Source organism: Schistocerca nitens, chromosome 4 (assembly GCF_023898315.1).
Source record: "Schistocerca nitens isolate TAMUIC-IGC-003100 chromosome 4, iqSchNite1.1, whole genome shotgun sequence".
Taxonomy (NCBI): Eukaryota; Metazoa; Arthropoda; class Insecta; order Orthoptera; family Acrididae; genus Schistocerca; species Schistocerca nitens.
Window position 1 is genome coordinate 577,498,612 of NC_064617.1, and position 16,463 is coordinate 577,515,074.

The following is a 16,463-nucleotide window of genomic DNA, read 5'->3' on the forward strand; positions in this document are numbered from 1 at the left end:
ACCCAGAATCCCAGACCCCTCACCTGGTTCATATTTGTTGATGACATCTTTGCAAACTGGATTGAGGATGAGGACACCCTATCGACATTCCTCCAGAACCTCAACAGCTTCTCACCCATTCACTTCACCTGGTCCTACGCAGCCCAGAAAGCCACATTCCTAGATGCTGACCTCCAACTCAAAGATGGCTATATCAGTACGTCTGTCCATATCAGACCTACTAACCATCAGCAAAACCTCTACCTTGACAGCTGCCACCCTTTCCCCACCAAGAAGACCCTTCCATACAGCCTAGCCACCCATGGTCATTGCATCTGCAGTGACAAGCAGTCCCTCTTGAAAAATACTGAGGGTCCCACTGAGGCCTTTATAGACCATAATTATCCTCCCAGCATTGTGCAAAAACAAATTCCTGTGCCTTATCTTTCCAGTCAGCCACCATCTCTCAGAGTCTCACTGCCCAGTCACAGAGGAGCATTCCCCTCCTAACTCAGTACCACCCAGGACTGGAACAACTGAATTACGTTCTCTGCCAGGGTTCTGAATACCTCTCATCATGCCCTGAGATGAGAAATGTCCTGCCCACTATCCTTCCCTCCCCTCCCACTGCGGAATTCTGCCATCCACTGAACCTACACAATATACTCCCCATCCCTACACAACCCCTGCTCCCAACCCCTTACCTCATGGCTCATTTCCCTGTAATAGGCCTAGATGCAAGACCTGTCCCATACATTCTCCCACCACCACCTACTCCAGTCTAGTCACAGACATCAAATATCCCATCAATGGCAGGGCTACTTGTGAAACCAGCCATATGATCTACAAGCTAAGTTGCAACAACTGTGCTACATTCAATGTGGGCATGACATCCAACAAGCTGCCTGTCTGAATGAATGGCCAATGACAAACTGTGGCCAAGAAACAACTGGACCATCCTGTTGCTGAGCATGCCTCCAAACATGACGTTCTTTGTTTCAATGACTGCTTCAAAGCTTGTGCCATATGGATCCTTCCCATCAACACCAGCTTTTCTGAACTGCGCAGGTGGTAACACTGCAACATATCCTACATTTGCATAAGTGTCCTGTCCTCAACCATCATTAGTCATTTTCCTCACCCATCAAGCCCCTCCCCTGTTCCCTTTCTAGCACTATACAACCCTCTATTCCACCAATGCATCCAGTCTTTTGCCGGCCGCTGTGGCCGAGCAGTTCTAGGCACTTACCCGGAACTGCACTGCTGCTACAGTCGCAGGTTCGAATCCTGCCTCGGGCATGGATGTGTTCTAAGTCTAGGGGACTGATGACCTCAGATGTTAAGTCCCAGAGCCATTTGAACCAACCATCCAGTCTTTTTACATCTCTCCTTCTCCACTACCCCTCTCCCCCCCCCCCACCCCAACCTTTCCCCTACCCTCCATCTAACCTCCCGACTGCACCTAGCTGCCATACCCTCTACACCTCGTCGCTGCACGCTCCCCAGCAGCACTTCACTATCCCCCACACCTAACCTGCTATCCCTCCCCTCCCCACACCAGCATCCTCCTTACCCCCACCCAGTTGCCTCTTCCATCGTGCACTGCTGCTGCTGATCTTAGTGTGGCTTCAGCTGCCAGAGGCTGTGGTCATGTGTGTGTGAGTTGCATTTGCATGAGTGTAAGTGTGTGTCTGTTGTCTATGTCTGACAAAGGCCTAGTTGGCCAAAAGCTTATTTTTTGACAATCATGTAAGGAAATGGTGATCAAACGATTATTCGAGATATACCACCAGACAGTCAGATGATATGCACATAATCTTGAAGATGTTCATAATCCTGAAGGTGTTCATGGTAGATATGTGTGAGAATTATCATACATTTGGCTTAGTATAACAATAGTGTAAATTCCTGGATTGATATATTAGGCTTATCACTCAAATTGAGAATATTGTGGTTGACAATCAGTCTGGCTGGCACCAAAGAGGCTATTTTTACATTGTGTATGACAATGGAGACAAGATTGAAGAAAAATCAAGACACCTTCATAGGGATCTGCTGACCTAAAAAGAGCTTTTGGCAACTTAAAATGGTGCAAGATATTTGAAAATTTCAGGAAAATAAGTATAAGCTATAGGGAAAGACAGGTAATATTCAGTATTTACAAGAACCATGAGAAAACAATGGGAAGGGAATGTTGATCCTATTGTACAATTAATCACAAAAAACAGTATTTTAAATTTGAAAATATTATTTGGAAACTTCCATTTCTTATAGGAAAAAAATCACAAACCCATACAAAACAATTGATAGCTAGACCTCCATTCCTCTGTACATTTCAAAATGTCATTTGTTTTCAAAGAAAAATAAAGTCAACACAAGGAAGAACTGTTTAAAGAACTGTAGTTTATGAATGTAAATATAACCTTCATCATCCCACCCCTCAGTACTTATGTCAATTATAAGGCTCATTCAGTAAGTACTGCAACACATTTTTTTTTCTAAAATCAGGTCTACTGGTCAATGTAAGAGCCAACATCTTGCTGCTCCATAACCTCCATATCATGCAAGTCAGTGGAGTGATTTCTTCATTATGCCAAATAGATGGAAAATGGAAGGAATGAGATCTGGCTGTAGGTTAGATGAGAGACAAAAGACCAATGAAGTTTTGTGAACTCCTCTCAGGTGTGCAGACTTGTGTGAGGCCTCGTATTGTCATGGAGATGGAGCAGTTTGTTTGCATTTTTGTGGTGATGAACATGCTGAAATAGTTTCTTCAATTTACCGAGGGTAGCACAGTATACTTCAGAGTTGATTGTTGCACCATGAGCGAGGACATCAAACAGAATAGCCCCTACAGAGTCCCAGAAGACCTTTGCCATGGCTTTACCAGCTGACGGTGCAGCTTTGAGCTTTTTCTTAGGAGGTGAGGAGGCATGACGTCACTCAATGGATTACTGTTTTGTTTCCAGTTCATTGCTCTTTATGGTCTTCTTTTAGGCAGTGAGGAACCCAGCAGGCAGACACCTTTGAGTATCACAGCTGATGAGTGTTCCAGAGACATTCAATTGAGCATCAAGGTGTTTGATTGTGATCCATTGATCACCTTGAATGAGAGTGTCTGCATGATCCAACATAGCAGAAGTCACAGCTATGTGTGGTTGGCCAGCATGTGGAAGATCGGACATGTTTGCATGACTTTGTTGCAATGATGATAGATGACTTGCCCAATGACTTACTGAGCTTTTGTTCACTGCCAAGTCTCCATAGACATTCTGCAAGTGCCTATGAATATCTTTGATGCTCTGGTTTTCAGCCGAAAGAAACTCAAAGACAGCTCTCTGCTTGGACTGCACCTCCATACAGATGTCATTTTGAAGGCTATGTATAGTGCCACCACCTATCAGAACTTCATGAAATTATATGGGCTAAAACAGGAATATTCCGCTTAGTCTCACAACAAATTCTGCATTTTTCAACTGAAATTGGCCGAGAGAAAAGATGTGTTATATTACTTATTGAACACCCTTGTACTTGCAATTTTTTGGGGAATTTCACAGCTTGACCTAATCAGATAATTTTGTTTGGTGAGACTCTTGGAGTTGTGGGTAACTCATTTACAGATGAGGTGCTCTGTAGGCTATCCTGTAACCACTGGTATTTGAATTCACTAGGATGTAGGCAGCTATCAATCTGTCAAGTGAGATGTTAGTTGGCACATCCTTAATGTTTAGAGTGAAATATTTTGTTTGTCACTTCAGGACTTCGTAGGAGCCCTCATATGTAGACACTAGTTTGACTTTAACTTAATCATTTCTCACAAATACATGAGTCATATTACACAGATCTTCACTAACTAATGGTGTTTTCTTTGCCTTCTGAATGGTGTAATTGATCCATATGTTGACATAACTGAGAACTGAATGCTGGTAGATCTACTTCTTGTTTGTTTTACAACCTCACAATGAAATCACCATGAAACGTTACGGTTGTGCCGTATAGCAACTCAGGAGCTGAGTTACAACTTCTCTCACACAGCAGCACAGTCATAGAATAATTTTAGCAATGACGTGACTCCATTTATTTCTACCATGTGCTCTGATGGCTGCCTTCAATGACTCTGGAAGATGTGTGATAATTTAGAATCACAAATCTTAGCTAGTGCATGGAACAGCTCTGATTGGAACAGTGTTCATTTGTCTGTCACTATTTGGTTAGCTGCTCCAGACCTAGTGATTCAGGAGCTACAAAGTTCTCGTGCCATGGTTGCCACTCAAGCATCATGCAGTGGAATGACTTCTGCCCAGTTACTGAACCAATTGATACTCATGGAACTGTATATGAACTCATCTGAGGGAGGCAGTAGACTGATCAGATTAATGTTTACAATGTTTACCGCCTCAGATCATCCATCTGTGCTTGAAAACTGGCCAATAGCAGATTTAGTAATTGTGTCTAGTCACTTTGTTCTTTTGGCATGGTATGCATGATTCTACTCTGAAAACCTACCCAAATTACGTGGAAGAGGGTACATTTCATTGTACCAGTTATTAGGGTTTCTTCCCATTCCATTCACATATGGTGCATGGGAAGAATGATTGATTGAATACCTCTGTGTGTGCTGTAATTATTCTAATCTTGTCCTGATGATCCCTATGTGGGTGACATGTAGGAGATTATAATATATTCCTAGAGTCATGATTTAAAGCCCGTTTTTGAAGTTTGTTAGTAGACTTATCCAGATGGTTTATGTCTATCTTCAAGAGCCTTACAATTCAGATTCCATGGCATCACTGCAACACTCTCCCATAGGTTGAACAAACCCGTGACCATCCATGGTAAATTTCTCTTTGTAAGTTCAGTATCCCCTGTTAGTCCTTTTGGTACAGGTCTCACTCACTTCAGCAATATTCTAGAACTGTTCCCATGAGTGTTTTGTAAGTAATCTACTTTGTACACTGATTGCACTGCCCAAGTATTCTACCAATAAACCGAAGTCTACCACCTGCTTCACTCACAACTAAGTCTACATGATTATTCCATTTCTTATCCCTACAATGTGTTACACCCAGGTGTTTGTATGAGTTGGCTGATTCCAACTGTGGCATTGCTATTATAATCATAGGATACTACATTTTTTCATGAAGTGTATGGTTTTACATTTCTGGACATTTAAAGCAAGTTACCAATCTTTCCACCACTCTGAAATCATATGAAGATTTGTCTGAATATTTATGCAGCTTCTTTCTGACAGTACTTCATCACAGATAGCTCCATCATCTGCAAAAAGTCTGAGGCTACTATTACTATTATCCTCAAGGTCAATATACAAATTGAACAGCAAGGGTCCAAATACAGTTTCCTGTAGGGTGTGCCACAGAAAGGGTCCAAACACAGTTCCCTGTGGCACACCCAAAGTTACTTCTACATACAACAATGACTCTGTATCCAAGATAATACGCTGTGTCCTTCCTACCAAAAAGTCCTCAATCTAGTCACAAATTTCACTTGATACCCCAGATGATCAAACTTTTGACAGTAAGTGTAGGTATGGTACTGAGTCGAATGCTTTTCAGAACTCAAGAAATACAGCATCACCTGACTGCATTAATCCAAAGCTTTCAGTATGTCTTGTGAGAAAGGCAGGTGTTGGGTTTCACATGATCAATGTTGTTGGAATCCATGCTGGTTAGCATTGAGGAGGTAATTCTGTTCAAGATACCTCATTATGATTGAGCTATGAATATGTTGTAAGATTCTACAGCAAATCAATGTCAAGGATACTGAATGGTAGTTTTGTGGTCATTTCTCCTACTCTCCTTGAACACGGGTGTGATCTGTGCTTTTTTATGAGAACTGGGCATGGTTTTTTGTTTGTGGGATCTATGATAGCTTATAGATAGGAGAGGGTCTAACTCAACCACAGGTTCAGTATAGAATCTGACATGAATTCCAGCAGGCCTGGAGCTTTGTACCATTTTAATTATTTCAGCCTTTTCTCAACACCTCTGACATTAATATACATTTCATTCATCTTTTCATTGGTACGAAGATTAAATTTGGACAATTCTCCTGTGTTTTCTTTTGTAAAGGAATATTTGAAAACAGAGTTAAGCATTTCAGTTTTTGCTTTGCTACTCTCAGTTTCAGTTCCTATGTCATTTGCTAGGATATGGTCACTAACTTTGGTGCCACTACAGCCTTTACATACAACCAGAATTTCTTTGGGTTCTGTGAAAGATCACTTGACAATATTCTGCTATGGTAGTTACTGAAAGCTTCACATATTGCTCTCTTTGCAGCCACACATGTTTCATTCAGCATCTCTATATCTATAGCCCTGTGCTTTGTTTTACACCTATTATGTAGTACTCTCTGCTTTTTTGGAAGTTTCTTTACAGTGACTGCATACCAAGGTGGGTCCCTCACATTATGAGCTGTTCTACTGGGTACATATCGACCCAGTCCACGATCAAGTATTCTCTTAAACTTGAACTGTGGTACCTCTAAATGCTCCTGTACTGTGCTGAAAGTTTCAAATTCTTCTTTGAGGTACAACCCTACTGATTTTTAAATCTATTTTACTGGACATATATATCTTTCTGCTTGTTAGAGGTGCCCTTCATACTTTGTTAATCATTGTTGCCACAACCACATCATGATCACTGATACCCTTTATGGTGTGGACATCCTCTAAAAGGTCAGATCTATTTGTTGCCATTAGATCCAATATATTTCCATCATGAGTAGGGTACTGAACTATCTGTTCTGGATAGTTTTCAGAGAAGGCATTTATTAATGTTTCACGGGATGTCTTATCATGCCCATCACTAACAAAACTGTAATTCTACCTGTTGATAGATGGATGATTAAAGTCGCCACCAATGATTACACTACGATTGGAGAACTTACGTACATGCAAAGTGAGATTTTCCTATGGTTTTTGATTACATTAGGAGACAGGTCTGATGGGTGATAGAAGGATGCAATTACGATTTTATGCCCACCTCTGATACAGAGTCTAGCCCAAACAGTCTCACATGTAGCTTCAATTTCTATGTCAGTGGATTCAAATTTCTTGTTTACTGCGACAAATACACCAGCTCCAGTTCCCATTAGCCTAGCCCTTTGATACATACTTAAATTTTCTCCAAATTCTAGCTGCTATCAATTTCATGTTTCAACCAATTTTATGGTCCTAGTATTATGTGAGCTTCTCTACTTTTCACAAGTGCTTCAAATGCTGGCACTTTGTTTTGAATGCTTTGGCAGGTGACCACTATGATTTTAACACTCTCACCTGTGGGAAGCATTTCTTGTGGTCTTACACTGATAATTTTGGTTTTCCTACAGCTATCATTATCTGGATTGGATGGAGAGTCACATAACCTAAAAAAACTTTGTGTGCACTCTGCACATTGTCAGCTACCTGGGTAGTAGCCTTTGATGTGTAGTGCACACCTGACCCATTTAGGGGCACCCTACAGTTCTCAGACCTATGGCACAAATCCAGGGAGTCATAGCTAGCTCATCACAGAACTTCCAAAGTTTCTGGTCCAGTCATTCCATTTGACTGAGAACCAATGGGTCATGATCAGTTCTGGGGACAATGTTGCAAACTGTGAGCTTCATTAAAACGCAGTGCACAAGGCTGGTCTTCTCAATCTTCGCTGCCAGCCACTCGACTGATCCAAGTATGACCTCAGAGGCCAGGAGACAGGCACCATTTGTTCCAACAAGCACTGATTTGCTTGCACCCCGTTACCTCAATGATTGCTGGAGTAGCCTCTTCAACATGTTGGATGAGGCCCCCAGGCATACACACTGAGTGCACGTGGTGCCCTTGCCTGTCTCTTGCTGCCATTTCCCTTAGGGGTACCATCATTCACTGTACATTTGAACTGCTGATGATTAATAGACTCCTACCCTTTTGCATTTGCCTCCTCTTGACACCAGACCAAACAGGCTTCCCCGAAACAGGTGAAGTGAGTCTCACTGGCTCAGTTTCAGTAAAAGACAGCACCTCCAAATTGTTCGTCAGGCAGGTTGGTATGACACCCTGAGTCCTCCCTGGTCCCTGTCCACCCTATACAAAATACGGCAGATTGGTATGACCCTGAGTCCTCCCTGGTCCCTGTCCATCCCATACAGAATTCCTAGCTCTACCATTCAAATGCTACTCGCAGTCAAGTGGATGAGTAGCAACATATCCATACTTTCTGCAGTGGAGACACGATATTCAGGAAAAGATAGTACTTGGGGTTCCCACTTGTACTAGTACCACAGATATATGGCACTTAAAAGCTCTTCCAACATGCTAATTTGCAGCAGCTGCCAATTTTTTGAGGGTAGCCATGGTGATTTCCAGCAGTTTATGAATATCAAACAACTCATCCTGTGTTTGAGAACAACATTCACAGCAGGGCTGCATTTTGGCTGGTGCAATGGACAGTGAACAAATAACTTTAAAATAAGCCTGCTGATTGGCTTTTATATCTATTGAGCTACAAAAATTACTAATTCCCTATAAGAATTGTAGCAACCACACAAAATGAGATTTCTGTTCAGGCAACAGAAAAACCTGTGGGAAAAGTTACTAATATCCTAAAACTTTCTGGTGTTAATCACAGTTATTAGGAAACTCAAAAATAGAGTTAATTTATGATAAATATAGATCATATACAGGTGTTTATTTTAACTGAAAACATTGAAATAACTTGACAACTACAAATTGGATCAAAAAAAGTTATAATTTCAGTTTTTCTAATTTGGGGAAGATCCAATGATACCACACTCAACCCCCCACCCCACCCCATGTGTGAGTGGCAGGGGGAAACTTAAAAATCTTCTACTGTGAATTATGATTCTAAGGAAAAATCTGTATGTGTTTTGTTCAAAACAATTTTCTACATTTCAATACAGATGGCACTGTAATTGGAGGAATAGAAATGGGTACACAATCATAATTTATGACATGCTACTCATGACACAGCTCTTGAATATCCAATAAAACTTGGGACCCCACCTTGATGCTGTGAGATTAGGACAGGCCAGTATTACATAACTTTTAATTGGAAACCACATTCACAACATTGTATTCCTCTGATATATCAAACAGGGTGCTATTTGACATGTCACCATGGCCATGCAGTGAACTACTACATATCATAACAGGCAGAACACTGTGATTGGAGCTCATGTATCATGCTGATGTAGAACAGATAGCAGCTCTGAACATTACAGCACTTGCACAGTATTTATTGCTTGCCCACCCACCTATTATTTGGAGAACAGACATGCAAGTGAATGATGAATGTTGCAATCACAGAAGAAAAAATTGAAATGATCCTGATTTATGGAGAATGTAGGAAAAATATTGAGGCTGCTATTGCCTTGTATACTGAGTGTTTTCCAGAGAAAGCTCACTTTCATTCTTTCTTTTACAGGGTTGCAAATGCCATTATGTTTGATGACAGTGAACACACCAGCAAAAGGAAATGAGCAAACATGTTGCAGTAGCAGATAACAAAATAGCTGTACTAGCAGCATGCCACCACAACCCATGGATAAGTGCCTGACAATTATACCATTATTCTGGTATGTCCATAGGTAGTATTGACACAATACTGCATCGTAATAAGTATCATGTCACTGTATCAAGAACTTCATAGCACTGATTTTCTTAACTGAGTACTGGTTTGTGAATGGCCATGTCAACAAGTGCAAAGGACCACCATGTTCTTTGCAAGGTGCTATTTTGCTATGAGGCTACATTCACAAATCATGATAGTGTTAACCAGCATTATGTTCATTTCTAGAGTGTAGGCAATCCTCACTGTTTACAGCAAGTTGATCATCAATGTCCTTGGTCAGTTAGCAAATGGTGTGGCATCATGGGGAACAACCTCATTGCTCCATATTTTATTGATGGCACATTGAATGGACACAAATATTGAATGTTTTTTAAACAGGAACTACCATATTACTGCAGGATGTTGCCCTAGATGTTTGACAAACTATATGGTTTCAACATGACATTTGTCCAGTGTGGTATCCAATTGCAGTGCGGTATACAGTTGAAGCACAGGAGGTGTTAGACTGTATTTACACTGGTCGGTGGGTAGGCAGAGCTGGCCCTTTAACTGACCCACTAGGTAACTGGATTTGTTATCACTCGAATTCCTTCTGTGAGGATATTTAAAAGATAAAGTGTACCCGCAAGTGCAGACAGGCCATGAAGACATGGTTGCCTGCATCAGAGACGCCTGTGCTGACATTCCCACAGATATGCTTCTGTCCTGTGTTCAGTCATTTGAAAAGTGGATCATTAAGTGTATTGAAGTTGGCAGTACTATGTTTGAACACTAACTCTAATTCAGAAAGTAGAGTAATGTTTGCTTCGGGCCACAGCCACAGTGGTGAGTCAAGTAGTCCCCTGTTCAATATGTCAGAAGACATATTGGCCTGTCCTACCCTCGCAGCATGGAGATGGGGCCCATGGGCCACTGGGTATTCAAGGGCTGTTGGGTAGAATATTATAAATTACAATTTTGTCCCCATTTCTGTTCCTGCTATTACAGTGCCATCTGTGGTGAAATGAAGAAAATGCTCCATACAAAACGTATGTAGACTCTGCTGCAGAATTGTAATCAGCAGTAAAAAATGGGGGTTCCCACTGAATATATCAAAGTTGCACCCTGCCATCCATGCATGGCAGTACAAATAGTCACAGGTTTGTTTGACTCATGGTAGAGTGTCACTGAGATCCTGAAAAACCTGGACTGGCAGCTGTTTGATGGTAGATGTTAACTATCCTTTGAAAGCCTACTTACAAAGTCTAAAAAGCTATTTTAAGTGAGGATTCTATGAACATACTACAATCCCCTATATATCACTACCATTAGAAGTTTAGACTAATCACAGCCTGCAGAGACAGTTAATCAGTAATTCTGTGAGGGGCATTCAGTACATAATGTAACACATTTTTTCTTAAAGCAGCTTTGTTTTATTCGGGATTCCTATACACTGTATTATTCCCCACTCTTTTGGCTGAAAAGCCAACAACCTTACCACAGTGGTAACACCGGTTCCCAACAGATCACCAAAGTTAAGCACTGACGGGCTTGGCTAGAACTTGGATTGGTAACCGTCCAGTCTGCCAAACACTGTTGGCAAGCAGGCAAGCAGGGTGCACTCAGCCCTTATGAGGCCAATTGAGGAGGTACTTGGTTGGTAAGTACTGGCTCCGGTCATGAAAAATGACAACAACTGGGAGAGCAATGTGCTGACCACATGCCCCTCCATATCCACATCTGATGATGCGTGTGGGTTGAGGATGACATGGTGATTAGACGGTACCATTTGGCCTTGAAGGTCTGTTTGGGCAGAGTTTAGCTTTAGTTTTTGACTACAAAATCCTATTTTTCAACTTAAACTCCATTCAGTGCAATGAACTTACACCATCTTATTGGGATGGCCTATGTGCCCACATGATATCACTCTATTGGTTGACATCAGAACCAGCATCTTGCTCCCCATGATCCAAGTACAGCTTCCCATGTAGCACATCCTTCTTTGGGTCAAACAGATGGAAGTTGAGAAGTGTGAGATCCAGGCTGTAGGAGGGAATGAAAAAGAAATGTCCAGTGAAGTTTTATGAGGTCCTCTTAGGTGTGCAGACTTGTGTGAGGCCTTGAACTGTCATGGAGAAGAAGAAGTTTGTTTACATTTTTGTGGAGATGGAAACACTGAAGTAGTTTCTTCAGTTTCCTCAGGGTAGCACAATTCACTTCAGCATTGATCATTGCACCATGAGGGAGGACATCAAACAGAATAAACCTTTCAGAGTCCCAGAAGACTGTCGTCATGTCTTTACTGGCTAAGAGTTCAGCTTTGAACTTTTTCTTTGGAGGAGAGGTGGTGTGGGCACCACTCTGTGGATTGCTGTTTTGTATCCACTTTGAAGTGATGAACCCACATTTCAGCAACAGTGACAGAGTTCAACAAATAATTGTCATGATCAGCCTTGTAATTGGTGAGCAGTTCTACACAGATAGCCTGTCATTGCTCTTTACCATCTGCTGGCAGCGAGGAACTCAGCAGGCACACACCTTGAGTACCCTAACTGGTGGATGAGTGTGCCAGCACCACCACCACCACCAGAGACATCCATCTGAGCAGTAAAGTGTTTGACTGTGATCCATCAATCACTTCAAATGAGACTTTCTGCACATACCAATATTACAGGAGTTACAGCTGTGTGCAGCCGGCTGACTTGTAGGAGATCGAACAGGTGGGTGCAACCTTGTTGCGATGATGACAGATGCCTCACCCAATGACTCACCTTGGTTTTGTTCACTGCCAAGTATCCATAGACGTTCTGCAAGCACTTACGAATATCTGCAGTGTGCTGATATTCCACTAAAAGAAACTCAATGACAGCTCTCTGCTTGGGATGCACCTCCAATACAGACTCGCATTTTGAAGACGACTTATATTGCTGCCTCCTATTGGAACTTCATGAAACTGTAGGGGATGAAGTGGAAATACTTCACAATGTGCCACAATAAATTCTGCATTTTTCAACCAAATTTGTCAAAAAAAAAAAAAAAAAAAAAAAAAACGAAAGTTGCTCTCAAATGGTTCAAATGGCTCTGAGCACTATGGGACTTAACAGCTATGGTCATCAGTCCCACGAAAGTTGCATCACTTATTGAACATCCATCATAATGCACTCCAGTGCACATGGAATACCAGGTACCAGGGGATGTATACTTTGCCTTGACTTCATAGTAGTTTGCAGAATATACATGTAGCTCTCAAAGTTAACACTCTTTTAACATGAACTGTACATGATTTCATCTTTAGTGTGTCTTAAATGACGTATTCCATTATTTAATTTTCTTGTTTCTGTCATGTTTTAGGCAGTTTCTTTTTTTATTTATTTTCTAGAGCTTGTTGTTTACACATGGGGTGAAGGAAAGAAAGGACAACTTGGCCATGGTGATACAGAGCTGTGGAAGTCACAGCCAGAACCAGTTGAGGCTCTTAAAGGAAAGTCCGTACACAGGTATGTGAATGTTTTTGTGAATTCTCAAATCTTATTTTTGACAAAGCTGTTTATGCTGAAAATATGTTACTTGAACTTTCATATTCATTTTCAGGTGTCACAACTATGATTTCTTCTACCTCCCCTGATCCCATCTTCCTTATATGAGAAAAAGCATATTTCCTGACCTTTGAATGTAAACACATGCTTTTGTTACAGTACCATTTCTACAGTGTCATTTCATCCATGGACTATGATAAAGAAATAACTTCTACCAAACATAGTACATCTATCACCAACGTGATTTGCATGAAAGCAGCATGTTTGTTTCACAAAGCTGGCACTTACACAGCTCACTCGTGCTCAACAGTGCAGCTACATCATTATGGTATTGTAGGATCTAAAAGAGTGGTAAGGGGATGCTGTAGTGAACTTGCTATTTGAAGAAGGCTTCTGATTTTTGCCAACTGAGGACTGGAGCGATACACGACAGTGGAGGAAGCAAGCAAATAAGGTGGAGGAGATGCATAGCTCACGTGCCTCTCTGGCCAGTACTTTTGATGGTCCCAAGTTTTGATTGATATGATCTGCTGTGTGACAGAAAATAATTCACAAATATGCCCTATGTGGCTGATTAATAATATTACAGGATAGGATACATATTGCATAAAAGCTGTATTAGACATGGAGGTCATATCTTGCACTTATATAAAACTCTCATCTTGAGTGCAAATATTTATTTTATTTCTTTCATCCTTAAGTGTTTTATAGGATTTTGTCCTTTTAAAAATGGTGTAATACCAAAACACTAACAATGAAAGAAATAAAATAAATACTTGTAGTCAAGTCGGTAGTTTTATTATAATTACCAGCGTTGTTAGTCACTGTGCTTGTAGACAGTTACATTCTGTTCATGTAATACAACATAATTTTTCACAGTAGCATTTATAAATAAATTCTTCTTTACTACATCCAGTAAAAGAAAGCCTTTTTCTTGCTGTTTCTGGAATTTATAAAATACCTTGTAAATATGGTAGTATTTACATTGGTCAGTTAATATGCACACTCCAGAGAACGCTGACACCACACTAAATACTGCGGTTCCAACAAATATGCTGTTTCTGAATGTGGTCTCACAAACAAACATAAGATTATATTTGATGAAATGGAAATATTATCTCATGCATCTACCTACAGGGATTCCATTATCAAAGAAGCTGTTGAGATCAGAATGTGTAACAATATCTTTAACTGGGATGCCAGCTGCACAATTATTGCTGCAAAGAAACAAGTACTAGAAACTGAAAGGCTACAGAGACACTGACGGAGTGATCCACCATATAATGAAATCAACATTGCTACCAATGTTGTTCAGACACAAATGTTGACGATCTCTGGTAACATATGGAAGTTACGTAAGTTTGTGATGTTTTCATGACATAATTCTGCTAACTAAATAAATTATATAAAGGCCAACTGAAATCTCCTGCTGGTGACACCAGAGGAAACTGTCAAAAGTTTAGGATTGAAGTTCAATCTGACATGGCAAGAATGTCATGAAGAATTTATTCTGTTCAGGTAAATTGAATCGTCATGCAAACAAATGTATGCTCTGCCATCAGTCATCAACGGAATTGCTCAAGCCTCTGGTGTCATAAGACCATTGGAAGTAGACCTGACATATGTATTATGTATCTGGTTATTATTCTAGTGACAATGAAACTCTGGCATGTACTACTGCATTGAAAATCTTAAAATTCTTTGCTAATCACTTCACTGCATGTTTAATCAAGTAATTTTGGTATCAGATCTCATTGTACATTCAGTTTTTCTGTGCTTCTTTTTTATTGCACTTACATATAAAGTTAAAATTTATCAATATACATAGAAAAAATTGCAGAAAGCTAATTTTTCATGGGAAGAGAGGGCACAGTTTTGGCAGTTCTACCAGGAGCACAGGAGCTTCTCCCTGTGGTTCTGACTGGATTGGGAACTGAACCTGAAATTTAGCTTTTGTAGAGAATCCTCTAATAGATGACACATCCTAGCAAGCTTCTCAGAGCAGTCAAAAGTTTCAGTATACATGTTGTTTCCTACACTTCAAAGCTCAGTACACGAGCTTCTGCTAACAACATATAGCTAGGGTTAGAAGTTATGGAAGGGAATTATCCAAAGCTGCCTGCAGAGTGGATTCTCTCACTCTGCAGTGGATTGGTAGTAGGCCAGATTTAAACACACAAGTCCATCAATGATGCTAAAATAGCTTATATAGTGCAATGAGCATAAGAAGCAAATGTCGAAACTGGACCTTACCCTACATGGTTCAGGTGATAGCTGAACAGGAATGCAACTGGTTCACTGCAAAAATATTAAGTATCAGTATTACCAAGACTCATGTATACAGTTTCAAACAAACAGAAAAGTCCTGGTAGCACCAGAATCTGAGATTCATGGCCCTAAAGTAAATGAAAAACAGTGTGTAAACTTTCTTGGTGTAAGACTTGATAAGAAGTTAAAATTAACACATAAATAAACTAATCACTAAACTCAATTCAGTACATTTTGCTGTCAGAAGTATCAGCATTGTGGCCTAAAGACAAGTATGTTGGTTTATTTTGCATTTTTCATTCTCTGCTTTCTAAATGAGTCATCTTCCAGGGGCAGTCCACCTGAAGTAAATGACGTATTTATGCAGAAGCAATCCAAGCATTAATAATATTGCCTCACAGAGATCTCGTTAAGGATCTTGGGATTTTACACTTTCTTCCCAGTAAATTTGGTACTTGATAGTATTTATTACTAGTGATAAAAATCTACTTCAGTTTCACTGTGAGTTGCACAGTGAATTACAGAAAAAGACACAAAATTATTTTCAAGTAAACTTTGTTTCTTTCTCCAGAGTTCCAAGTAAAGTTATACTCTCTCATTCAATGTCCCATCTGACATGTATGAAGAACATTGAAAATTAAAAACATATCAGTACCTCTTTAGCCACTTCTTCCACATATTATTTGACTATCTTGATCAAGAATTTAAATTCCTGTTTTTCTACATGGCCTATAGCAATTTTGGCTGCAAGTCTACATTGCGAGCAGGGATGTACGGCAGATATGCCTCTTAATTACAAATCGTTATAACTACTTTATTTGAGGAACAGCAATGTAAATCAGTAAATGTAAAGCCATATTTAACACAATGACACAGCTTTTTGTGAAAGTGCTGTGCTCCTTTTTAATGAAAGTGGACATACTTCTCAAAATAAATATTTTTTTCTAAACCCTTTAGTCTTTTTTGTAATATCTCTAATTATATTGTTAAAGATTTTGGCTGCACAGCAAGATTTTGTACTGCAGACAGCCCACCTCTGACTCATATGGGGTGAGGGCTGTGAAATAACAATCAAGAAAAAAAGAAGTCTGTCTGCAATGCTCCAAAGATG

General features: G+C 40.3%; 1 protein-coding gene across 1 annotated transcript in view; it reads left to right on the plus strand.

Moving 5' to 3' along the window:
- LOC126252980 (serine/threonine-protein kinase Nek8) overlaps positions 1-16,463 on the plus strand; it is a 326,833-nt gene that overhangs the window by 123,250 nt on the left and 187,120 nt on the right. The window contains exon 13 of the mRNA XM_049954008.1: positions 12,928-13,045. Within this exon, the coding sequence (XP_049809965.1) occupies positions 12,928-13,045 (118 nt within the window). The remainder of the gene's footprint in view (positions 1-12,927; positions 13,046-16,463) is intronic.